The following is a 27,930-nucleotide window of genomic DNA, read 5'->3' on the forward strand; positions in this document are numbered from 1 at the left end:
TGGGGATATAATGGTAACACATGTAAAATTTCAATATATTTGATCAATGCCCTTGCACTACTGCATTATTTCTGACCCATTCCACTTTCGGTGTCATTTGCGTGAAATTCAAACGCAACACTGACTAAGATCATGATTTTAATTTTCATTCATAAAATAATTAAACGCTGTGAATGTCATTAAATTAATGTAAGAATGTTGTTTCTGTTCACATCAGTTATCATTATCAAAAATTGTTGAATTGGAAATAAGAATTCATCTGTTGTCCTTACTAATAACTATTGATAAAAAGGCAGCGGGGGGGGGGGGGGGGTTAGTTTGTGATTTACACATAATGATTAATGTTACTCTGCTGGTAAATAAATAAATAAGAAATATTTCTTTTATATATAATTAATTTTACTTGTAATTATAATTAATATTTTTTGTAATGGTTAAAGAAATATCAATAATTATCAAGACTTTATGATGATAATCAACTTGACAAATACAATGTACTATTAATAGAGATTGCTTTTCTGTGACATACTGTTCAACAAGACTAGTGTTTTCTAATTTTCAGCATTATTCAGTAATGGTGTGGAATTTATGGAAATTGACCATTCTTCTGCCACACTACATGTAATTCTCCTCTGTCTTTTTGATATAAAGAGGCAGTGCAGTTGATAAGAAAATCAATGCCTGAAATGATGAATATTTATTAATTTCAAATTTAATTTCAATAGAAAAAAAAGTTCAATGAAAAATATTATGATAGGTTACATTATAGTAATATCATTTTAACCCCCACCCTCGCCGACCAAATATACATGAAGTTAGCGAGTAAAAGAGTAATAGAAATATTTATAGAGTACCTACTTTTTTAACACCCAAAAAAGTGTCTCCAGTGGACCATTTACTGCTATAAAACCCCGAAAATTGAATAATGTGTTATACTTAGCAAAATATTGTGCTGAAGATAACATGAAAATGGAAAATTACTTCATTATTGTGCATTCTAATGGCAGTTTTAATTTCATTAATATTACAGCGGGCCTAATCAAATGTTTATTCTTTGAAAGAACAAAATATGATATGAGTGAAATTTTGCTCCCTTCATTCGCCATTTTTTAAAGTCTTTTTGGTTATATATGTTATATTTTAGAAGAGTTGATGTAAAATATATTTGTCACCTATTTATTTGATTTATTTGCACTCATTGGCAGTATATGACGTCAGAAGTGACGCTATTTCTATCATTCAATCAAAATCAGTCAAAAATTGACATTTTCCTTATCTTTTTATGAATAGGAAATATAGAGCGCATGCTTGAACAAGGAAAATTTTTTTTGTCACTTATTATCCTTGGCTAGATACATCTCTGATTAAAATATTTTGTTTGTTCAAGCGTGCGCTCTATGTTTTCTGAAAGATAAACTGCCTGAAAACAAGCTGTTTAATGTTTAAAATGCAAAAATGCCGGGAAAAGGTTGTCTTTACGATATCATATTTCTTACTTGTAGGCAGTTGAATCAAAATGAACATTTTGTATATATATATCTGTACAAAGAAAACAAAGAATTACAGTAAAATGATGATATTCATTTTAAGTGGCCATTTTAGGCCCATGTCATATATAGTCCTTTGTGGAAATTCAGTTCAACATTTTAAGTTTGTATATTCATACATGTAATCATCTTCAAAGAAGACTAGTTGAAATAACACATTTCGATTTACATAAACAACAATACAATTTTGTCTAAATTCAATCAATATCCTAACAGTAATCTTTGTAGTGCTAGCACAGTGTTTGGAGTTTTCATTGTTTACATTTCTTTTAGCACGGAAAAAATGCGAGCTAATATTATTGCGATAAAAGTGACCAGCAAAAAGCTACAATGAGCATCAATACTCTTTATGATCAAAATCAGCAAATCGCAGAACATTTACTTTGCCTGATCGAGTCACTAAATTGATAATCAAACACAATATTACATGAAAAACAAATGTAAACAAGTAAACAAAATCGAAGCCGGGGAATTTTCCTTTGTTTCCGTTTCATCCTACAGTATTAGATAATATAAATCAATATCTAGGGGAAGTACAGATAAATCCTACCTTGTTCAGTTGCATCCTCTACCGATTTCCATCCACGCTGGTTGTAAATGAGTTAAATTCCCAGATATGTCACTCAAGTGCACATGTTTATTCTGATCACAGCTGCAAGCGCCGATGTGACGTAGTCAACCTCGATAAGTCGTCAGGCGACTTTTGAATTTTACAATTTCGCAAGATATAAAGAATAGTTGAAATTTTTATTTCAGTACACCTTTCTTGAAACAATCTAACCCAATAATTAACCATATTCATTTTGGTAGGTATTTGTTAATTACCGAAATACAACATCTCGTAAAATATCATAAATAAGGGGCGGAGCATATGCAAATTTTCCTAAATCAAACGTGCTAGAATTCTGATACCTTCCTTAACACAGCTGAGACGTGAAAGAATTTGTTAATGAGTGTGTTAATGATGAAATATTTTTGTTATACAAGCATCAATTATAATAACAGAAAGAAATATTACAAAAGGAAGGGATCTGTATGTCATAACACGTTTCAAGAAATTTCTAAAATGATTAACAAAAATAGAAAGATATTTGTTTGCAGGTTTGATTGACGACAAATTTAGCCTTAATTCGAATTAAGCAACATGTTGCATGTTTCGAAACTTTTCTAAACTGTATGAACGTGCAAACGAGTAAAAAAAAACTATTTATTATGATCAAATTGAGCTAGACGATTTCAAATGACAAAAATAAACTCATTTGATTTCATTTCTTGAGAAAAGTATACTCTATTGTTTTTACATCTTCAGAAAATTGATTTTACCCTTGTTTTTCCTAGTCTCGTTGACCAATTATTGCTATATTGTTTCCACCTATTTTGATATACTTGTTCTTCAAATCGGTAATAAATAAATATCAATAACAACATCATTAAAAGATTTTTTTTTAAAAGTTCGACTTAGGTTATTAATGATTCCACAGTATGTTATTAAACTCTAAACAATTTTGTTTTTGATCAAACACTGTCATTAAGGATTTTACTTTTTTTAACCTTTTCATTTCACTATATATATCTACCTACATGAACTATGATTAATACAATTGTTAAGAATTATCTCTAATCAATTATTTAATTTTGCAACTCTATTGTGTTGTGAAAGCAGAGAGAGAGAGAGAGAGAGAGAGAGAGAGAGAGAGAGAGAGAGAGAGAGAGAGAGATGCAGGTAGTGTATGGGTGTACAATGAATTAAGGCCAATTGATATGATAGAGAAACAAAATTCACAGAAATGATAAATTAAAATTAATTACCACATCCACATTTATTTAAGTACAATATTTTCACTTATTTCTGTCAGTGGCTTTCATATTCCCTATATCTACATTTTTCCAACAGCAAATGTTTTTCGGATAATAGACTTTCTGTTATGACATTTTTCAATGCATGAATATTAGTTTTTTTTTGTATTATTATTTTTACATTTACACGAAATATATATTGATCCACAATAAAATCTATCAAGTTAAAACAAATATATAAACATGTCTGTTTTCGTATTTTTCATAAAGGAATGAATGTATATATAATGTAAATAAAATTTCAAACTATCAAAATCCACTTTCAAACATCACACAACACCTTTTTTTCTATATTAAATTCATAAAATAAGTGATCAATACTCTCTTCATTTATTTAGAAAAAAAGCAAACACAGCAGACTGTTTTTTATATATTAAAAATATAATTATTTGTAGGAACAACCCTATATAGAATTTGATATTGTAGCCAATGCAGTTTTGATTCCTGTGTAGACTTAAAAGGGAGTTCAACATGTCTGTTCCAAGCTGTTTGTGAATAGTATATCTTAATCAATCACCTGAATCATCCTGAATCAAAAGAAAAGAAAGATAATCTAAATGATACTATATTATCATTTCATGTGATTATTTCGTCAGCTTTATTAATATGAATTCAAAAATAGAGTTAACCTAAGACATGAATATACCGAAAGATATTTTTTTATTATTTTGTTATTTAATTTTAAAATAAACATCGCACAAACAAAAAAAATAAGAAAAGTGTGTCAAATATTGATATTGTACAATTCAAATTCTGATAAAGAAGTTTCAATATCATTTTTAGATGAAGGTAAAATGCAATACGTTAAATGATAATATACTGTGGAATCATTTTTATTCGTGGGGGGGGGGGGGGGGGGCGGGGGTCAATGCTCGTGGGTTGCCAAAATTTTCCTTGGTCATGGCGACGTAATTTTGTTGGTAGTAAAATCGGGATAATTTCAATAAATGTTAAACAAATGATCTCATATAAGTTAGTTGGAATGCAAATTCGTGGGCAATGGTTACCCACGAGAATCACGAACATTGGTCTTCCACGAACAATGATGATTCCACAATATTATAATGATCTATATTTGACCTTTAAGGTTGCTTAAGCAAACGAAATATTATCATAATTATCTATTAACAAAACTATTTTGCTTATTTAAATCTGCGTACTGCTCGCTGTTTTAATATCACAAAAGACATTGTTTTAGTCTTTTTGATTGGATTGCATACTTGAGTCATGAATGATGTCATCAGCTACTAGGGTGTACAAGGGAACTAAATAGAGGGATAATACATGTTTTATGTTAAATTCACTACAAAAACAAATTAAAATTATCTTAAATACTGATATAATTTTATGCCTTTAAGGCCAAATTATTAACCAATAGCCTAACTGCTGCACACCAGATTTTATATGTATATATTAGCTAGGAATTGAGTTCACTCCTCAAAACTCAATTTCAAATAAGTACGTAGAGAATAATGCTATGTTTGCTCCATAAAAAAGAAACAAGTTGCACTAACTTTAAGTGCTTTATCCTGAATATTCGTCAGATATAAGCAGCAAGACATTGCGAAGTAAAGCAAAAATGTTTAAACTTGCACAAATTAGTTTTCTTAGACAATCATATATAAACAAAACGCGTTGAACATGTATGCGTTATTGCATGTTTGACAATTGCATAATAAATACGTAACATTCCATTGATAATTAATAAACTTTGAAATCAATGATATTCATTTATCTACTTTACCCTAATAGAGAATATTGCACTCTGTACCTGAAGCAAACTATTTGATAAACGTTATACAGATAAAGATATATTCACAATCCTCAGCAAACTTTATCGCTGTACTTTACTCTCCCTGATCTCCTATAAATTGACAGGAGCCCACCCTGACCACCAATAGAGAAGCTACCGCCGAGCTCCAATGATGGAGCGCACATTTATATTATTGCTAGCCTTTACGGCAGGCATCTTGGCGGGTAAGTGTTAGCTATATATTCTATTGGCTAGTGTAAGCAAGTGTAATCGAGACAATTTAACAGACGCTATAAGGATAAAAGTTTCATAAGTATATGTTTTCGATTCTTTATAGAAAATAGAATTAAAATAAGATAAATGTTTGCTAACTTTATTAAGTTAAATTCTTTAAAATGTTATTACACCTTTGGTTTTCACATGTACCTTGAATATTTTTCATTTTGTTTTTATTGTACACAGACCCATAAGGATATTAAACAAAATGGAACTTGAACTCAAATTTGGTGTGATCAAGTATTAAAAGCTCATCATACTGCTTATGTTTTCTTTAATTAAATAACGTTAAAGCGTTTCAATACATATTTAACATGGCTTTGGGGAAGACATATTAGATTATTTGCCCCGAGGTGACATACAGCTCTGGAGTGTAATGATTATAGTAATAAAATATTGATTATATAAATTATTATTTGAAATCTTACACCGTTAGTCAACATATCAGTTTTAAATTAAAAGTTTAACATTTGAGAATACGTTGTGTGTGATAGTAGCATTTTTTTGTCCGAAAAGGATGCGCAGTTTAAAAAAATCGTGTATTCGACTTCAGCTCTGCTTAGTCTCCAAGCCTTTTTGAATAAACAATCAAAGGAAAGTAAACATCCCTTAAATTTTTAAATCTATTCCATTTTTATCTTTTATTTGGATTTTTTTTCGTTTCTTACAGGACCTATATCAGATATTAACTCACGTGAAACATGTTCAACAACATGCACAGGTAAATAACATTGTAATTAAAATTTATTTGAGAAAGCTGCTCGCGAACGGCTCATTAAATCAAACAGAGAACTCAATAATAACAATAACAGAAAAAAATATTGAATTTTAGACTCTACAAAATTCGGATATCAACCTGGCACAACTTACGAATACGACTATGACGTGGATACAACGACTCTCATCCACGGAGCATCGGAAGGAAAATCTGGAATCAAAATGACTGCTAAAGTTCAAGTGGAAGTTCTTTCAAAATGTGACCTTGTCTTAAAGGTAAGGAACGTACAGCTCCACGAACGCAATGCAGAGTCACCTGAAAACTTTATCCTGTCAGCAATGTCCGGGAAATTCAGCCAACAACTTGAAGAAAACTCACTGAGATTTTCTTTCCAAGACGGTCGTATTGAGTCTCTGTGTCCGGCTGACAGTGAAACACCTTGGGTTCTTAACATCAAACGGGGTATACTTTCCATGATTCAGAACACCATGGAAAATCTACAAGCCGATCAGAAAGTCAGTGAGGTCAGTAGCCTAGATTTTGATAATTTTGATAAAAATTTCATAATGCTGATACCAATGTTCCATATATCTAAATACATACATGTATATATGATTAGGCTGACGTGACGGGAACATGTGATGCCGATTATACAGTGTCTGAAAATGGGTGGTACTCTGTAACCATCAAGAAACACAAGAACCTTCTTGGGTGCACCGAGCGTCATGGATACCAGACAGCTCTACAGGGAACTCCCTATCGGGTGCCATCTGTAAGAGGGCATCTTTCTTTAATTATCTCCACATCCACATAATTTGTCATCAAAAAATACTATAGAGATATAAATTAAAACTAACTCTCACATACATTTTTTATTAAAGGAAATTCAGTCCTTACCAATTATGAAGAGTAGCCACGACTGTCAACAAGAAATCAGCAAATCCGGCATCCTTAAAGGGTCTTCATGCACTGAACAACACGTGTTTAGACCTTTCTCAAGAGATTCAAGTGGTGCCATGACTGAGAGCAGACAGACCTTGAAATACTCGAATGAAAGAACTGGAGTATCAACAGCAAGTAAGATTCATAATTACTATATGTCGTAATTTCAATAAATTCGACCAAAGCTTTTACAACATTTATTAATAAGTTTTGTTAATTATTCAGAATCTGTGACTAGAAAAGCTGACATGAACTTTGAGCACCATGTTGACACGGCAAGCAGCACAAAAGCTCGAAAAAATATAGAAAAACAACTGGTCAACATTTGTGCCCAAACAAAAGGAGACGTTCGTCCTGAAACTCCTCGTCTTTTTTCTGACCTCGTGCACATTATGAGATCAGCTGACTCCCAGACATTGAACGATGTTTACACAAACGTCCAGAGTGGTGCTCTTTGCAGCGACAACAACCAGAAAGTCAGGTAATAGATACGTTTACATTTCAATATTTTCTCCATTTTCACAGTATGTAAATTTAAGTCATACATTTGAGTGTCTTCTTGATGACAGGAAGTTTTTCTTGGACGCTGTGCCCATGACTGGAACACCAGCCTCTGTTACAATGTTAACAAAAATGATCACTGACAATGAAGTAACTGGAATTGAGGCTGATATGTGGATGACAACACTAGCATTTATTCCTAGCCCATCAAAGGACATGATTAGGGAAGTTATGGTAAGACTAGCTAATGTCGTAGATAAGGCTGCATTATCCTTTTAAAATCGATTATATTTGAATGACAGAGGGAATTTACATATAACAATTTTTATTATTTTTACAGCCGCTTTTGAAGAAGAATGGCAAAGCACTGTTGGCCGTCAGCTCTCTTGTAAACACGTATTGCAAAAAAACCAGATGTGAAAACGACCTGGATATCGCAAATGTTATTTCAGCCCTTGAGGATAAGATTGGATACGGTTGCTATGTGGACAACAACAACAAAGAAAACGTAATGTTTAGCTATTGTATGCATCTTTGAAATGCATATTGTTTGTTTTGTGTATAAAGGGTTTAGATTACTAATTCCATCTTATAGAATCATTTTGGTGTTTCAGATTGTCTTGACATTACGTGCATTGGGTAATTCTGGACACACCAGCTCAGCCACAGCTACTGTCAACAGTTGCATCTCTCGAAAAGACAACCCAATGGAAGTTCGTATTGCTGCAATTGAGGCCTTCCGTCGTGCTTCATGTGACAATGACGTATGTATTAAGATTACTATATGTGGAATTAATTGAATTTGTGCGAACCATTCTTTGGGGATTATCAATTGTTTAAGTTCATGGGTATTTAAATTTTGTCGATTTACTTTTATGAACAATGAATAAAGACTTTATAATCAATTGATGATATAAAATTGTGAACGATGGGTATAAACAAAATTCCCGAAAAACTGAACCACAAAACAATTGAGAATTCCATGGTAAATATAATTTAAAAGATAAAAAATACTATCGAATATCTGAATTTTGATGTGGCTTTTTAGAGAACCGAGGCTTTGAAAGTCTTTAATGACAAAGAAGAAGATGCAGAATTAAGAATTGCTGCTTACCTGGCCATAATGCAATGTCCATCAAAGAGTATCATCACCACCGTTCGAAATGCACTAGAGAAGGAAGAGGTCAACCAAGTTGGGTCATTTATCTGGTCTCATCTAACAAATCTTATGGAGTCGTCCAGTCCATTTAAGCAAGACATAATATCAATTTTGAATAGTGAATATCTAAAAAAAGAATTTGACATGGACAAGAGAAAGTATTCAAGAAATTACGAGGGGTCATTCTTCCTGGAAAAAATCAACACTGGGGCTTCAATCGAAAGCAACTTGATCTGGTCCTCAAAATCATTTATTCCAAGATCATTGATGGCAAATCTGACTGTTGATTTGTTTGGAAAGTCAGTCAACATTCTAGAAATTGGAGGACGAGTGGAAGGACTAGAATACTTTTTAGAATCCTATTTCGGACCAAATGGCTATTTTACTGAAAAAGATGTCAAGGAAGCAACAACTCAGATTGTCAAAGGGATTGACGAAAAGAAGATGAAGAAAATCGACAGCCAGGTAAGTACGACTAAGTATTTATGATTAAATTTGACAATTTGTGTTATTGAAGTTCTAGCTTTTAAAATTGAAAAAAATTGTAGTTTGGGACTGGAATGGACCAACTGAGAGGAGCTCTTTACATGCGGATTTTTGGAAATGAACTCTCTTACAACAGTTTTGACGGACTCGCCAGTTTTTCCAGTGGCTTCAACGTTCTTGAAATGTTGATAAGTATGTCAAAAAATCACGATTACACGTTTACCCAGAATATCATGTTCATGGACACTTCCATGATAATTCCAACAAGTGCTGGATTTCCTCTGAACCTGACAATTAATGGTACTGCCACTATTGACATGAAAGCTTCAGGAAAGGTCGACCTCCGGAAACTAGGCACAAGTCCTAGAAGTCTTCTTATCAGTGGACTCATTCAGCCAAGGTAAGAATGTTTAAAAGAAACATTGCATATATATATATATATATATATATATATATATATATATATATATATATATATATATATATATATATATATATATATATATAATGTACGAGATAGTAATAGAATAATTCCAGATGATGTGAAAAAAAAATGATTAATAGAGAAATGCACTTTCAAGCACTGCTGTGGAGATTTCCAGCATGATGAGCGTCGATGCGTTTGTGACGAAGAGCGGATTAAAGATGGTATCAACTGTTCACTCAAGCACATTACTGCAGGGCCATGTGGAACTTCGGGACGGAACAATTTTCAATGCCAACTTAGACGTGCCAAAGGACAAGATGGAAATCTTCAGTGTTAAGTAAGAATAATGCTATTATGTAATAGTGGGTACATTAAAAAAATAAAGCTCACACATGAGTTATTAATTTTATCAAAATTTACAGAACTGCTTTCTTCACTGTTCATCGTGATGTTGAAAAAGAACAGAATATGATCACAAAAAATAGAAAAATTCACAAGACATGCACCGGATCCCATCTTGCCCGTATCACAGGATTGAAGTTGTGCGGAGAAATTAAATTTCCAAATGCTTCACTGGAAACGAGCGCTCCATACTTTCCTTTGACAGGACCCATCAGTTTGGATGTATCCTTGATGAAAGAAGATTCTCACAAATCATATAATGTCGAGGCCCGATTGAGCAAGGTATTAAATTTTTTATATTTTGATTTTTGTTTGTGCTTTGTTGTTGTTGTTTTGTTTTTTTTAACAATTTTAGGTATATAAAACATTTTGTTGCAAAAATAGTACAAACTGCAAAACAATATCTTTTCCACATAATTTTCAGACAAAGAAAGAGGTGAATATCCGTTTGGCATTTGACACGCCAGGTTCACAAACTGATAGAGCTCTTTCTGCAGAATTTTTACTGGACAAAATTGGATCCAAACTTCAAATGGGTCTTCAGTCACCGTGGAATAAAGCTTTGTTTACAGGTATTTATCTATTTTCATCTCTAACTTTTCTCGTGTTTTATGACGTTTTAATGGTTTTCTACGCAGGGGTGTTAAGGACGCATATGGGCAATTTAGGGTCTGATTTTAACGGTTATATTCAAACTCGTGAAATTAAATGACTATTTTGAATGAGATTAAAAACTTAGTATTATTCTTTAAAATAGATGTCAGTACATTAAAATGGGGTAGTACATTACTGCCAGATTGGTGAATTATCACGTGACAACTATAAATAGCTTATATATATTCCTTAACATAAAATGAGATAGAACAACACTACCCCGCGGTTTCCAAAATAAAATACCAAATGCAAAACATCTCAGTTTAATTAAAACCGCTGCAAGAATTCTATGTTCTTCTTAATTAAATAGTTATTCATCCGGCTCTCGTAAAACCTTTCCAACTTCTATAAAGTTTGCACGGAAAACGGTATGTTGCATCAAAACAACACACAACATGGGACTCTAGCAGCACTTTTCAATTTAAGCATTGATCAAACTAACGATACGTACAAAATTTCAAGTTCAATATATACGGGGTAGTGTTGTTCTAGTAGGATTTTTAAATCGTAAACAACGACAGAGGAAACCCTGGCCGAAGAATAAAAACAAATTAACATACCCGTTAGCGAATGATTGATAAAACTAATATCTCTCCCAGTATTCTGATGTTCAATTCTCAAAAAATCACACCACAATACTTTATTAGAGTTCTTAGATTAGCTATATTTTAAATATATTTACAATGCTTTTCGATCAAATTCACACGACTTTCAACTTTTATTCATGACGTCATCAATGTGTAAATCTAAGTAATACTGCTTAATTTCTGAAAAAAAAATTGTCTTCAGTATTTTTTATTTGTTTTTGGTCTACGTTTTTTTGCTTAGATATTTGAATATGTACATAATAACTAAGATTTGTGATTTCACGGAATTACATGTAACTCAGATTCCATATGCTTCCTTAACATTCCCGCGTAGTGTATTTTTATGATAACGTTTTGTCCTGTAACCCATAGGTGGAACTCAATGAGGCATTTTCATCCTAAGTAATTAATGTTTTTTTTAAGGTAAAGTCGAAAATGAGAAAAATCTCCGTCACATCAGCGGAAAGTTTGTTAACAACAAACAGGAGTACTCCGTTGTGGCAGAAGCAGCTATGACAAGAAAAGGCAACACTTTTGAGTACACACCACACGTGGAAATATCCGCGCCCAAAATGAAGTCAATTCAATTGAAAGGAGGAATGAAGTACAGTGGAATGAAACTTATTGATGCTAAACTTATTTTGATTGGAGTATCAAAGGAACCAATTAAAGCAGAAGGTAAAAATGAAGTTAATCCTCCAAATCATGCAAAGAATAAAAAACCATCTTTATATCAAATCCCACCATAAAATTAAGATTGATTTGATTGAACTTTTTTGTTTTTAGTCAACTTTGTCCAGAAACGTGTTGTGGTGATTGGCAAAGCTAGTATCAGCTTTGAAAAGAAGAAGGAATACGTCATCGAGTCTAGAGTTCAGAAATACGCCACTGCAAAAGCAGCAAGGTATCGACCCTATCTCTCCATTAAAACTCCAGAAAAAGAACTTGTCAGTTTTGGAGGTTCAGCTGAATACAAGAAGGGAAAAGCCATAAAGGTGGACTTGACTGTTGACCGCATCGTGTCAAAGCCAATAAAACTGTCTGGTATGTTATTTCGTTAACAAATATTCTTGAAAAATAAATAAGGGAATGTGTATATGCTAAAGAAACGTTTTTTTGGGAAAATAAATATATATATATATTTTTTCAGTTCAAGTCAGAGATGCCAGCAATAAAAAGAGCACAGGTTTCAGATCCAAAATTGATATTAAATCTCCTGTATTTACGACAAAATTGACCTCTACGTTTATGCTAAAGAACCAAAAGATGGCCATTGTTCGCTCAACACTCGACTATGTTATTCCAAAGGTTATGAGAGACAAAGTAACGTTAAATGGAAAACTGAATGTTGCTAACACAAAAAGCCTCTCGGCTGCGAAAGGAAACATGTGAGTAAAAATATGCTTTCGTTGATTACACGTTGAAATAAATAACACAATATCAATTTCCAAATGATCCATAAATAAACATGGTTTCTACATTGAACAATGCAGTCTAAACTGGGCTTAACTTTAATTCTTTTTTCAGCATTTTGACATTTAAGCAGCGGTCCGACTACAATCTTAATGTAAATTTTGATGTCAGCAAGAACTGGAAACATTCTGAAGCTTCACTGACTGTTGTATATGGGCCAAACAAGAAAGACATAAAAAAGCGAATCGAGTTTTCCAGTGTTTTAAATCACGTCCTAAATTTGAAACAAAAGAAGTTTAATCTGGACGCAAATACAAAATTTATCTTCCCATACCTGGTATGGCATTACTCTCTCTTTTTATACTCTTGACTAAACTGTGTCTTATTCTAGGATATAAGAATGTTTTTTTTTTAAGAATGTCATATAGAGCTGTCATTCTAACATTTTTTCAGAATGTGAACTATCAAATGAAAGGAAAGCACGTACAGTCATTGAAATCTATTGATTCGTCCCTGGATGTCGTGTTTGGAAAGAAATCATCTTACAGCGCTGCAATTGAGTTAAAAGACAAGTCTAAAAAATTAGCCAGCTTTGTCGGTAAACTAGGTATTTCTGTTCCAGGGAGAGACATAGTCATTGGTAATGTATTTGATCAAAGAACTGCCAAAAAATACACCAACATTTTGACTATTCAGCTGGAAAATGGACACAAAAGCATCATTGAAAGCACCCTTCGAAACGTTGGTACAAATGAATACGACATTTCAACTTCCTTCAACATCCCAACATATGATGTACTCGCAGTCTCAGGACAATACCGATTTATCCCAAGCAATTTTCAAGCCAATTCCGAAATTCTGTATGGAAAAACAAAGTATGCAGTATCTTTGTCATCACTGGTCCGAATCGGATCTCGCATTCAGGTTGCAGCTGACCTAGAATATCCCGCACGAAAGGTGACGGCCGAATTCGACACAATAATTAAAGATCCAGTCTTCTCTAGCAAATTAGATGTCAAATGGGATGCAAATCAAGACCTTGACAAGAAGATTTTAATACAAGGAGACATAACATATGAAGGCCTGCAAAATATGGAAGCAACTTTTTCAAAATCCAGCCCTCTAGGTTTTGGCAATGTTAATCTGAAACACAGAAGTGGAGAAAAATATGTCTCCCATGCCCATGCTGAATGGAATAAAGATGTGGTTTCAGTTGATTCCTCATTTGGCAAGAAAAATGATGGCTATATTGCAGATCTAAAGATTGAATCTCCATTCAAAGACTATAGATCAATCAACATTGGTTTGAGTCACCAGCTAGAAAATTCAAAGTCTATTTCAAACATCGACGTCGACTGGAAGCCAATGAAACGCATGTCATCTACCTTGAATATGAAACGACCATTGCATTTTGATGATGTTGACGTTTCGCTTGAAATAAAGTCTCCAATTTCAGGTTTCGAGAGAACAGGCATCGAACTTAAACATAAGATAGAAGATGGAGTGATGAGTTTTGTCAAATTTTCCTGGAATAAGGACTTTTTCCAGACAGATATTCTTGCTGTCGACAAAAGCTCCGCATCTAACAGAGATCTGACTGGACGTCTTAGTGTAAAATCTAGTCTGGATCAAATTGCAAGTCTCTCTGTCTCTGCAAAACATGTTGACAACGGCCAGAAATTTGAAAACAGTCTCAATTTCAAACACAATGGTAATGTATATGCCTACCAAGGAGATGTACACCACTTCAGGAATGGTTGGCAACTTCAGAACAGCGGAAATATCAAACTGAGCTCACCCATGAAACAAATGGAATCGTCATGGTTTCATAGAAACACTCACGATGACCTCCAGTCCTCATTGAAATTTGAATCGGGTGCCAATGTTGTTGATATCCAGGTAAAGGGAATGCAACGCATGTCCCTGCCACAAGGATCTCTGACTTTCGACTTTGCAATGCGATCACCTTTCAACAGAGACCTTGCATTGGCAGTTTCACATGAACATGGTATTGGAATGATCGATAACAAAATTCATTACAGTACAGAGGGAAAGAAGGTTATATCACTAAGCAACGTTTATAAACGAAACAATGGAGTTGCAGATTCAAGTCATGTCTTTACATGCCATGGAAGCACCAAAATGTTAACCGTGACCTCTCAATACCAACAATATCCCATTACAGGTCAAATTGAATACCAGGACAATGGAAAATCTGTGTCAAAGCTTAATGGACAATTAGATTTCCCTCCCACCGGATTAATGAGCGGGAAAATTGAACTGATAAGCCAATTTTCTGGATATGAAAGCCTGAAACTCAGTGTTGATCAGTCCAACGAACGTGGGGAAATTGTCACCAGGTCCTCTCTCTCTCTTCCATCTAGAAACACAATAACCATGGAGACTAGAGGTCAATGGGGTAAAAAGAAAAGCTTTAACACAATTCTTTCCACACCATATAAAAATCTTCAAAAGATGACCATTGGAGCCGATTTCACAGGTGATTCAAAGTCCTTCCATACTTCTGCAAATCTGATGATTAATCCAATAGTTGGACCAATGTCTGTCACTTCCCAGTGGAGTTCATACGGTGGAATAATTGCTAGCATTCAGATCAACACTCCATTTGAACAGCATAAAAAAACTCGCGTTTCATTCACACATAGCAATCAAAACGAGAAGAAGGTCACCGAATTGAACGTGGAATACTTGCCTGGAAAAATTATAAAATTAGAGTCTTCATTACGCCCTACACTCGACAATTTAGAAGGAAGCATTGCTCTCACAACACCTTTCCAAGCGCTTCCATATTCTGCTGCATCTCTACGACACAGTGGGGATAGTCGTCAATTCCAATGTCATGGAGAGATCGAATACACCAGGGGAAAGAAAATTCAGGGGGATATCACTTTTAAAAACGACAAAAAAATGGAAACAACCTTGGTCATAAGATCGCCATTTGCAAACGACCTCACCGCAGCAATAAATCACGAAGGAACATGGTCGCAATTTGCCTCTCACGCTGAAATGCAATATGGAAAGTCCAAGAAATATGAAATAACTGGAAAGTATGGAAATCTTGCGGGAGATCTATCAATTAAATCTCCTCTGCATGACGATATAGCTGCTTCCTTTAACCACAAAGGAGACATTTCCGAATTCGACTCGCACATAGAAGGTTCATACGGTAGAGGTAAGAAATACGAGCTAACCGCAAAATATAACCAGAAGAGTGGAACAATTGGACTGAAGTCTCCACTGTATGAAGACATCTCTGCCTCTTTTAACCACAAAGGAAAACTGACTGATTTTGTTTCCCAAGCCGAATTCCAGTATGGAGGTTCCAAGAAGTATGAAGCTATGGCCAAACTTTCATTGGCAAAAACCTGGACAGGATCGGTATCATTTAGTTCTCCACTCACAGATGATTTTGCAACCTCATTTTCACACGAAGGCCAGCTAAGCGACTTCCAGATTAGCGCTGATGGTAAATATGGAAAGCAAAAGGGTTCTGTTGCAGCTATGTTTAAGAAAGCAAAGAAAACCATCGGATCTTTAGAACTGAAATCTTCTTTGATCGATAATATCAAAGCTGAATTTTCTCACGAGGGCACCTTGAGTAATTTTGATACCAAACTCTCAATCACAAAGGCTGGAAAAATTGTATACGAAGGATCCGTTTCATTTTCAAACGGAAGGAAAGTAACAGGATCAGCTACTTTGAAAACCCCATTTCACAAAGATATTTCCGCAACCTTTAAACACTCAGGAGATTTTACAGCCTTTCAGACGGCTGCTGATATCAAAATGAACAAGAAAACCGAATATAAATTGTCTGCTGATATGGTAAACAAAAAGCGAACAAAAGCAAAATTACATATCGAAAATCCTTTTACTGATCCGATCACCCTTACTCTTGTGAAGAAAGGAAAACCAACCAATGTTAGAATGATAGCCAATGCAATCCTTGGGAAAGGCCAAAAATACACAGTTGATATAACACTGAAGCGAGGATCAAACTCAGCGTTTATTATTGGTATCACAACACCATTGCCAGGGTATAAGAAAATGAAAGGAAACTGGAACTTCAGTGGTAACATGAGAAATTTTAAAACCAGCGCTCGCGCTGCAATTGGAAAAGAATCCGTTTCAGCTGATCTCAAAATGTCTCTCAGGCCTAATTTTAAAGCGGACGTATCTATTGAAACACCATTCAAAGGTCTGAAGAAAGCAGGTGTTGTCCTTTCTCACCAAGGCTCATTAAAAGATTTTAAATCCCATGGAGAAATCACTGTTGGAAAAAGTAAACTTTATAACGCAGATGTTATGATTGCAACTGATCCAAAGTTGGCAGCTTCTTTTGCTCTCCAGACGCCTTTTAGAAAAGTAGAAGATTTTGACTTTTCTATGACACATGATGGTTCTCTGAGGAACTTCAACAACCAGGTAAACCTTTCCTTGAATAAGAAGCGAATTTCGTCTGGTCTGAAAATCGATACACGCTCGGACATCACAGCTGATGTATCCATTCAAACACCTTTTGAGGGCTTTGAAGTGCTACAGGGATCACTTACTCATATAGGCACTTGGAATGACTTCCAATTCCACTTAGAAGGTTTGGATGGAACAAATAACAAATTCACCAGTGACATCACCTTGCGTCTTAACGATCAGATTATCTATGATATGAAACTGACAACTCCGTTCAAATCCGTTGAACTTCTGAAGGCAAGCCTTTCTCATGATGGAACAATAAATAACTTCCATACTCATGGTGAATTTGAAATGAACAACGACAGATCTGAAATAGATGTTAATTTTAGCTCTTTAGTCAAACTTGAAGGGCGGGTGCTTCTTAAATCGGCTTACATTGAAACAGTTGAAGGAATGTTTGCTCATGAAAGCCTTCCTATTGCAACTTCAGCTACTTTAAGATACGGAAACAGAAACATTCTGGATAGTAAATTATCTGTCAACAGTTCTCCTCTACAGGGGTCTCTTCTGCTAAATTCAATGTACACTCGGCCTCTTAAAGCTGTCGTAAGTCATACAGGCTCCATGAAAAAGTTTAATTCAGTCGTTGAGATCGCTTACGGAAAAGAGACTATGAAGTATACAACCGAATTTGACTCAGCTAATGATATATCCGCCAAATCTTCCATTGTGACATCATTTGGAACTGTTAAGAGCATATCTAGTTCTGTATCACACGCTGGAGGATGGAGCAACTTTAAATGTCACGCCGATGTCTCTATCAATGGTAAGGCAGTTGAAGGTGACGTTGCATATAACAGCCGAGATTCGATTGAGGGATCCATAGTAATAAAAACACCTTTCGAAAACTATCGGGAAAGTGAACTTTCCTTCAGACACAATGGAGGATTTCTTAATTTCAATAGCCGCGCAGAGTATTCCCTAGAAGGCCAAAAATCCGAAGTTGAGTTGACCATTGACACTGACAACAAAGTACACATCAATGTTTTAATGAAAAGTCCGTCTATTCACGATATTAGTTTTAAACTCAACCACAACGGATATGGACGAACATTCAAAAGCGAAACTGAATTAAAATATGGCGGAGAAAAGAAAATTGAAGGAGAAGTTTCTTTTGAAGCGGTTCCAAAAATGACTCTGTCAGCTGTCCTAAAATCGAAATGTCCAGTTGTAAAGAGCATCCAAATATCGATCTCACAGGAAGGTACTTTCGAAAACTTTAATGTCCAAGCTTCAGCAAGTTTCAATGACCAGAGAGTTTCCTCAGATGTAAGACTTGACAGCCGCAGTGGATTGAACGGCCGATTTCTATTGACTACACCTGTCTCAGAGGAGATAACGGCTTCTATAAAACATGAAGGACAAATGGCAAACTTTAAAACTGTTTCAGAAGTTTCATACAGTGGGAGAAAGCAAATTGAATTGGATGCAGCGTTCAGACTGTCACAATCGGTAACAGGGCAATTCTCTTTAAAAACGCCAATTTCGGAAATTGCAGATGTAAATATTATTTTCCGTCACGATGGAAATCGAAGCAATTTCAAATGTTCAGGATCAGCTAGCATATCAGGTGATCAAAAAATATCGGGAGACATCTCTTTCAATTCCCAACCCCTTTCTGGGGCTTGGAACATCAGAAGTGTTTTCGGAAATCTGGATGGAGCTTTTGACTATGCGCTTTCCTCAAGATCAATGAATTCTCACGTTGAAATTAACGTGAATGGTAAGCATTCTGAAGCAGATATGACTTATTCGAACAACGGAATCCAAAAAGGATCGATTTCACTTTCAAGTCCTTTTAATGAAAAGATTGGAGCTTCTTTCACTCATGATCAAAACGATGACCAGATTTCAAGCAGCATGACCCTCTATTCATCAGATAAAACTATAACTGGTTCAACCGAAATTTCATTTACTGACGGAATAAGTGGAAAATTATCACTAATTACGCCAATTGAGGGATTTGAACAACAATCCATTATTATCAAGTATTCAAACAACAGCGATAAAATGTCAAGCTCTCTTACAATTGAATTCAACAACGGACAAAAAATTGATGGTCAAATGTCGCTTTCTAAAAGAGGATCCTTGGAAGGAAAAATCATTCTCAGTACCCCGTTTGAAGGATTTAGAGAGTCCAAAGCTGATTTCACGTATGACTATTCCTCTACAGGTTTGAAGGCATCTGCTAAGGGTACATTCCGCCAGCAAAGTATATCAGCAGATATGAGTTTTGATAAAGTTCCATTCCAGGGCAGTGCTATCCTGAGAACACCTTTTGTGGGTTTCGAGGAAATAAAAACATCATTCAACCACGCCAGCTCTGATCGCAGCTACAAAAGTCATATTGAAATAACAATGAGAGGAAAAACTGTTCAAATCGATTCATCATTTAGCAACAAGAATTCCATATCTGCAGCAACAACAATCATGACTCCAATTAAAGGATACAGTGTTGTCTCAGTCTCTCTAAACCATGAAATGAATGTCAAAGGTTTTTCGAATGTTGCAAAAGCAAGAATTGAAAATAATGAAGTATCAGTCGAGGCAACATTCAGCAATATGTCCAGTCTTGCTGGAAACATAAAGATATCAACACCCTTTTCAGGCTTTGAAAAACAATCGGGGTCTTTCGTTCTCAACCAAAACAACATTCGTGTGGAAGCCGCAGCCCGTGACCAAAAAATAGAAATTGAAGGAACCAAGAGTAATGGAAATGGACAGATATCTTTAAAAACCCCATTTGAAGGATTCAAATCACAAGAAATATCTATGACATCTACTAGAGATAGCATAAACGTACGGGGTATTTTTAGAGGAAAGACTATCGAGCTTGACGCATCATTTCTTACTTCTGATGATATACAAGGCACTATATCGTTAAAAACACCTTTCAAAGGGTTTGAAGAACAAGGAGTCTCAATGAGCTACGAAAAGACACTGACCGGATACCAAGCACAAGCAAAAAGTGCATTCCAGAAGAAAAAAATAGAATTGAGCGCTCAACTGACTACTGATACTGTTATCACTGGCGATCTAGAAATAACTTCCTCTTATTCTGGATATGAAAGACAAAAGATTTCAGTTAAAGTCGGAAATGGTAACATAAATGTCATGATTTTAGCCATGCAACACACAGTTGAACTAAAAGGACAAACTTTGCTCAGAAATGGATTTTTATCTGTTGAAACTACTTTCCCTGGATTTGAAAATCAAAGATTGAGCTTAAATATTGATCAAAATAGAATTCACGCAGTGGGTCTTTTCAGACAAAAGACCATCGAAATCAACGGAGAACTCTCAGCTGAGAAAGGCAGTCTTTCTATCAAAACACCTTTCGATGGTTTTAAGAACCAGTATATTAAGTTTACTGCAGAGGGACAAAAGCTAATTGCAGAAGGAACATTAATGGAGAAAACAGTAGAAATTGACGCCCTTTTTAACAAAGACGGAAAAATAGAAGGAGAACTTGAGATCAGAACTCCATTTGAAGGTTTTAAGAAACAAGCAATTAGATTTTCGCATCATATGACAAATAGAGGTTGCCAAACACACGCTGATGTTCTTTTTAACCAAGAAAAGTCTGAATTCGATCTCAGTATCATTAATGAATTGAATAAGGAATTCAAGGTCTCGCTGAAAACACCGATCACAGGCTATAAAGAACAGGTTTTTTGCGTGGAAGCAGTACCATCGCCAAACGGCTTAAAAGTACACTCAGAAGTCCATTTCGATAAAAAGAAAGTTGAGGCTGATTTTAATTATGAACGTGAACCGCAGTTATTGGCCAATTTGATTGTAAAAACACCCTTTACTGGTTTTGAATCGACTTCAATATCTTTCCAAAGAGATGGGTCTTTGAGAAACATGCAGCTATCTAGCAGTCTTGAGTATGGCTCCTCTCAAACCGTTTCTCTCTTCCTCCGTAACATCATACAGGATTCCTCGTCTGAACATGTCTTAAAGTTCCAAAGTCCATATTCTGATCTCTCAGGCAAACATACCCAATCGTCAGAGAACGGTGTATTTCAATCACAGAGCGATTTATCATTTGGAAGTCAGTACAGTATAAGCCACAGTAACCTTTTGCGATACAGTGCTGCCCCAATGCTTGACTTTACATCAACAACTACATACACCATTGATGGTGCGACATCTACCAGTGAGATGAAAGTTTATCATATGGGTGAACTTCAAGACTTCAAGACTGAACTCATGGCAAATTACGAAAACGAGGAGGCTTCTTTATCCGTTCAGTTTAAAAGTACAAGCGCAATTGAAGGCTCGTTTTCAATAAAATCTCCAGTACCGTATTTGCGCAATGTTCATGCTAAGTTTACACATAGCGGGGATCAAGATCAGTTTACCACTTCCAGTGACTTCCAGCATGAAGACATCGGTAAATTGGAGGGAACAATGACATTTTTCAAACAAAATTGGCGTCGTGTCAATTCAAATCTGGTCATTAAAACTCCATTCGTTGGATTTGAACAAACAAAACTGAATTTAAAACATACAGCAAATAGAAACAGTATCAGATCGTTCGTCGACGTTTCGTTTGGAGATGATAACAATGTCCGCGCATCTGTCAAAGGATCTTTGGAACCAATGGAAGTAGACTTGGTGTTTACATCACCTTTCGATGGTATTGAAAATCTCCATGCATCAACTAAATACAGCAATTCCGGAAAGAAGTACAATGCCGAATTTATCATGTCGAGCCGAAACAAAGCCATATCACTCAAGTCTTTGTTAGATCTAGACTCATCACCGGTGGTGTTCGAAACAGTTGTTAATACTCCTTTTTCAGGACTGGAAACTTCTAAATTTATGATTACAAGCAAAGGTTCTTTACGTGACTTTACCTCAAGCATTGACTTACAATCATTTTGGCTGAAAATGAAGTCGAGTGCTAGCCTTAGATATTCCACCTTTTCTGATTTAGATGGCTCGTTTTCTCTCTCGAGTGACATGAATGGATTAGAAAACTTTAACTTTGGTTTGAAAAATGAAAGAACAGACGGTGAGTTCAAAAACCAAATGACAGCTTCGTGGGAGAACGGACAAAGCGTTGTGTCAACTCTGACGTATTCTTCCAAGGATTCCTGGGGAATAACTACTCAAAAGGGAAGTATGATGATCAGTACTCCATTTACTCAGCTGAGAAAGCTAAATATTCAAAGCAGCATGGAAAAATCGGCGACCTCATTTAAACAGTCTGCGGTTGCTGAATTTAATGGTGGAAAAGTACTGGATATGGACATTGCATATACTAGAGATGCCAAGCACACGGCGTCACTTGCTATGAGAGAACCGCAGCCCCTAGAGTTAAAAGCAGAAGTTCTCATGTCTGATGCGATCAAATCAGGTATTTTGTCAATGAACTTGGATACAACTTCAACAGAAAGACAAGCAACTGTGGAAATGAAATACACTACAGATCGTTACAACCAGAAAAAACAGACCGTAGTAAAAATAGTAACTCCATCTAGATCAGTTGAAGTTCGAGGATCAGGAGAAATGTCATCTTCCCGAATCTTTTCATCATGGGATACTCTTATTAATAATGCCAAAGTATTTGGATTTGACGCTGAACATTCCCTTGTCGAGCGTCGCAACAACTATGAAAATATGAACAATCTGAAGTTGCGATTTCCGGAGAGAAGTGTTGCAATGTCTTCTTCTTATCAAGATAAATATGACAAGAAAACAGTCCATGGGTCTATTTCGTGGGATGCAGATAGGGACATAAATAAAAAACTCGGAGTCAGTGCAAGTCTTTTCCCTCAAGGAGATTCCCTTAAAGCTGATGTGTCTTTCGAAATTCCAAGCATTGGAAAGGTAACTTTAGTCTTTCAATGTCTTTTAAATCTTAAACCGAATCAAAATTACAGCTTTAGATTATTGATATATTTTATTATTTATATATCTTTTTTATTTAGGATGTAAAATTGGATTCTGAGATGACACTAAATAGCGGAAGTGTCCTCTTTGACGGAAAAACAGAGTTTAAGTACTCCAAGGATGAAGATAAGACAGTGGTTATCAACTCCAGGATCGAAAATATCTCCACATACTCTAACAAAAATTATACTCTAAGTTTTGGAGTTCGACATGTGTTTAGCAGCGTGAACATCCAACTTCAATCACATGTTGGAATATCCGATAACAAGTACAGCAGTGGGATTAACGTCGACTATCTAACAGCAAAACGTATGAAGAAAAACTTTGCTCTCATGGGAGAAATTGACAGCCTGCGTCGCCAGATGAATGTTGAGGTATGATAATTTGCACTTAAATTCAAAGACAAAAGAAATTATATATGGTGTTATTTTAGCGTCGGACAATTTTATTAGTAGCTGATATTAGCATTTTATTTCAGCAATGTTCGGTATCCGCTGTGTTTCAGTTTGTAACGCGGTAATATTACCATTTGTAAAGCTAAGGCCAAATGTAATTTTGATTTTGCAGTTGCCTTGATGGATATTACTACTTTTTATTTATGGTTTAGGTTGTGTCGCCGATTAAATCAATGAGGATGTCCGGAAAAATCGAAACCAGTCCCTACAGACTAAGTTTGCGAAATGTGTATGATGACTCAAAGGAAATCAACAGTCTGATAACGTTCGATACTGAAAAGAAATTACTCGAAGCCCAAACAAGCTACGACATTGGTAATTGTGTTTTCAAAAAATATTTCGATTGATAACTTGAAATAAAATTTAAAGGCAATACCTATTAAAGTCTTATTTTTGTAGAGAACCCAGCCAATGTTTTACATTTTGTTGCGAAATATGTGAATGCCAGTGCCATTCTCGCTGAAGTGTACAGAGAGGAAAATTCACGTAGAATCACAGATAGTTTGTTTGCAATGAGACTGAATACCTCGAGAATCCTGCACACACGAATTCATTGGAGACCTTCCATGATAAATGACTTAAAGGTAACATTATAGCAACTGCATTATTGTTTTGTTAGAAACAAATAGAACCATCCACTATTACGAGTAAGGGGTGGTGAGTTTTCACCGAGAGAATAGGACGAGGTTTTGCCGAGTCTTAGAACCTGAATCTTGGCCCTAGGATGGAACTGCACTGTCCAACTTTAGTATATAATGGAGAGATATTTTTTCGGCTTTGTTTTACATCTGAAATTTGTTTTGATAGTCTTCAAAAATTTTCTTTTGCTTTATCTCTCCGCGTTCTAAATATAGTGCATTGGCAGAAGAGAGCAAACAACAATTTTTTCAATGAGAGTTTATTTATTGAATCAATTAGCCAAAGAAATTACGTTATGGATTGGTTTATTCAATTATTTATCATTTCCTTATAGTGGACACTATTTATAACGTTTACAGTGGCGTTGTAATGCACAGTGTAAGACAGAAAAATTACTCACTGCTGTCTCACACTAGGCAAACCGGTCTCAGTCCGGTGATAATGCGATAAAAATGCATGTGACAGAGACATGAAACAGAGTTTCTTAATATATCAATATACAAATTCTACAGGTTTCTGGACTTGGCAAAATTTCCCTGTATAGCAGAAAAATGAACACTGCATTCTCTGAGGTTGCCGATGCTGTTGGTAAAGAGTTAAACTCCAAGTACAATCTCATCCGAGAAGCTGCCAGTAATGGATACAGACCATACGGCATATTTCTTGAGGAAATGATCGAAGAATTAAGCGAACGTTTTCCTTCTGCTGACTTTACAATGTTAAGGTATTGCACACAAGAATATTCTTTGAGGCCAAAATCTAAATTAGATTTGAGATCATTATGCAAATATTCATGTCAAATAATCAAGATGTTTATTTTGAATTTGAGATCGTATATGCAAAAAAATCATTCACACATCTTAATGTATTTTAGAAATTTGATTAAAAGCAACACAGTTCAGTGGCAAGCTTTTCCTGGGAAGGACAAGTACGACTTGTACGTTGAATTTACAAAAGAACTGATGACAGTAAGTGTTTATGTTTATGTAATACATTTTCATACTATTTGACCTTTAGTCTATAGAAAGTTTAATACTAGTAACTTACCAATGGTGAATCGTCTGCTTGTTTTACAGCTCATTGAATCTAGAGGAGGATATTACTATGCAGAACTAATGGATGTAATTGGACAACAGTTTCTGGAGTTGTCTGCCTCTTTAGAATCGGCAATGAAACATTATGAAGGTACTTGTTTTAGCGATACGTGAATATCCAATATAATATGTAGTTTTGGTAATTGTGTAATGCCAGATGCATTTAAAATCATTCTAAACGTACTTGTAGACGCAGTGTCGAGAATTTCAAAAAATCAACTTTCCGAATACATTGGATCTAAATACGATTCACTTTTGAAAACTGCCACTGAATACCAAGTTCCAGACATTGCTAGTCAATACACAAATGCCATCTACGATGTCAGAGATCAAATTTCTTCAAGAATGAACGGACCAGTGTTGGCAACAATTAAAAAGGCCGCTGGTCAAAGCTACCACCTTGTAAGGAGTTATTTTTTCATTTGAAGTCGTGAATGTTTCGAATTTATAAAATACTCATGTTGCATGATATATAATACAAACCTATTCTTATTCATTTTATAGGGTTACGATGCGTACAAATTTTGGGAAGTAGAAGAGAATATTAAATCGGTAATGAAGAACATTTTTGAAATGATAAAAAAAGACATCGAGGAAGAGTTTTCTATCCTGAAAAATTCCGTCAGTAATCTTCGAAATTCGAAAATCACAGTATTTGATCTGAAATCAGGAGAATTGCAAATGGACACTTACTTACCAGTTTCAATGACTTCCCTGCAAGAACTTCCCAAATTCTCTATTTCAAAGTTTACCAGCAAACTTCACTCCTACTTTCCAAAGTATAGGAACAAAATGGGATCACTATCAGAATACATTCCAGATTCAGATGCCTCCAACTGGGTCCCTCCCTTTAAAGGCAAGTTTTATATATATCATTTTTGTTTTTTATGCAAAGGGGAGTTTTTAAAGATTAATAATTGTTATGCAATAGAAACAATTAAATTGCGTCTTCTTTATTTTAGCTGTTGCCTTTTTAAGAGGAGACCACTTCACAACCTTTGATGGCAAGGACTTTGATTTCTTAGGAAATTGTTCTTACGTTTTGACACGTGACTATATTGACGGAAACTTCTCGATCATCATAAACTACCTTGGCAAGAACAAAAAACAGCTTATCATTACTACAGCTACAAAAACACTGCAGATAGCTCCAAATGGAAAGGTAAACTAAAAGCAATTTATTTATTCTTCCTGTAAGTTTTTGTTTGAATCACTAAACAACTAAGATTGATTTATGGTTTTTAGCTACGCGTTGATGGCAAGATCACCAGTGTTCCCTACCAGTCAACTGAATTGAAGATTGTTCAAGAGGCGGAATCTTTGAACGTGAACGGTCGTGGGTTCTCAGTTAAATACAACATCCCAAGAGACGAATTGAAATTTGTTGTCAGTGGTTGGTACCATGGAAAATTGGGCGGGCTTTTTGGAACTAACAACAACGAAATTTATGATGATATGATGACATCATCGCGTCGCACTGTGGTCGATGTTGATCCATTCGTCAACAGTTGGGAAGTGGACAGCAAGTGCCGTTGAACTAATGACATTTTGAGTAAATAACGAAATTCATTTGATTAAATGCGATAAATTTCTTTCTGTAAAATTAAAACCAATAAATGCAATTAAAAGCACAAATGGGTTGATTTGATTTTAGATAATTTTAAATTCAAATTTGATTGGCTGAATTGTGAATCACGATTATACCCAACACACATCTTTCCTGTGTTAGAGTATACTTTATAGTCTTCGATTTAATTCACCACCAAAAGTTTATGTATTATTTCATGTATTTTATGTAATTTATGTATTTATTCTTCATCAAAATGAAGATTAATATTCCAAACTGCAATGAATACTTAAAAATAGAACCTTACACCATTAATAGTTTACCGATAGCCTTTTAAAACAGAACATTTTTTTTATTTCGATAAGTATAATAATTGAGCTACATTTAAAAAGAATATGCATTTAGTTCATTTATTTAATTTGTCACATGGAAAAGTATAAGGAAGACCTAGAAATATATTCTTAAGGCATATATAGAATTCATTTCAATTCAATTCTTTATTGTTTTAAGTTTTAATAAGGCTTTTCAGTATAACATATTTATAACATGAGGTGGCAGTGTATTTACTGAACTTGTGCACGTACAAAGAATAACATATACTATTAAAAAATAGACAGATTGAGAAAACCTAAAAAAGCAGTAGTTTTGGATAAAAGTGTACACGTGTTTAAACGTTCTATAAAAAAGATGTAGAAATATGGCACAAAGATTTATAAATGTTAAAGGTTAAAAGTTTGGTTTCTGAATAAAGTTCAACCTCAGCTAGGGCGTCCATAAAAAAATAGCGATATTTATCACATAAAATGTTAGCCTTTGAATAATCTTGATATTCTATTCCAAAAAATGTTACTCAAAGTGAGATTTTATCAATATACAAATTAGATAATTCGCTATTGCATGAGCAATCTTAGGGTCTCTTGGAAAACCCTGTCACGTGGTGCTGCTAAAAAAGAGATGAAGCAGGAATTATACGAAAAATGCATAGTGCAAGGGCGTAACATAAACAAATATAATTATTTCTGTTTCTAACTTGTAAAATGGCCATCTTAAATTTC

The 27,930-nt window shown here is 34.9% G+C and overlaps 1 protein-coding gene across 1 annotated transcript; it reads left to right on the forward strand.

Moving 5' to 3' along the window:
• Positions 1–5,297: 5,297 nt before the first annotated feature.
• Positions 5,298–26,943, forward strand: LOC136276428 (uncharacterized). Its single transcript, XM_066088346.1, has 29 exons — positions 5,298–5,381; positions 6,104–6,154; positions 6,266–6,675; positions 6,771–6,923; positions 7,033–7,228; positions 7,319–7,574; positions 7,663–7,828; positions 7,935–8,102; positions 8,209–8,358; positions 8,643–9,218; positions 9,302–9,639; positions 9,821–10,003; positions 10,089–10,350; positions 10,493–10,640; positions 11,733–11,987; positions 12,096–12,353; positions 12,460–12,697; positions 12,837–13,059; positions 13,176–23,057; positions 23,159–23,494; positions 23,728–23,890; positions 23,975–24,159; positions 24,727–24,938; positions 25,089–25,182; positions 25,291–25,399; positions 25,499–25,710; positions 25,813–26,164; positions 26,271–26,470; positions 26,554–26,943. The coding sequence occupies exons 1-29, from the start codon at positions 5,327–5,329 to the stop codon at positions 26,842–26,844; spliced, it is 16,122 nt and encodes a 5,373-aa protein (XP_065944418.1). The 5' UTR covers positions 5,298–5,326; the 3' UTR covers positions 26,845–26,943.
• Positions 26,944–27,930: the final 987 nt, after the last annotated feature.

Source organism: Magallana gigas, chromosome 6 (assembly GCF_963853765.1).
Source record: "Magallana gigas chromosome 6, xbMagGiga1.1, whole genome shotgun sequence".
Taxonomy (NCBI): Eukaryota; Metazoa; Mollusca; class Bivalvia; order Ostreida; family Ostreidae; genus Magallana; species Magallana gigas.

Coding starts and splice junctions, on each gene's coding strand:
- LOC136276428 (XM_066088346.1), top strand. CDS start 5,327: ATGATGGAGCGCACATTTATATTATTGCTAGCCTTTACGGCAGGCATC. Junction 6,155..6,265: donor ATGTTCAACAACATGCACAG/GTAAATAACATT, acceptor ATTGAATTTTAG/ACTCTACAAAATTCGGATAT. Junction 25,711..25,812: donor CTGGTCAAAGCTACCACCTT/GTAAGGAGTTAT, acceptor TTCATTTTATAG/GGTTACGATGCGTACAAATT.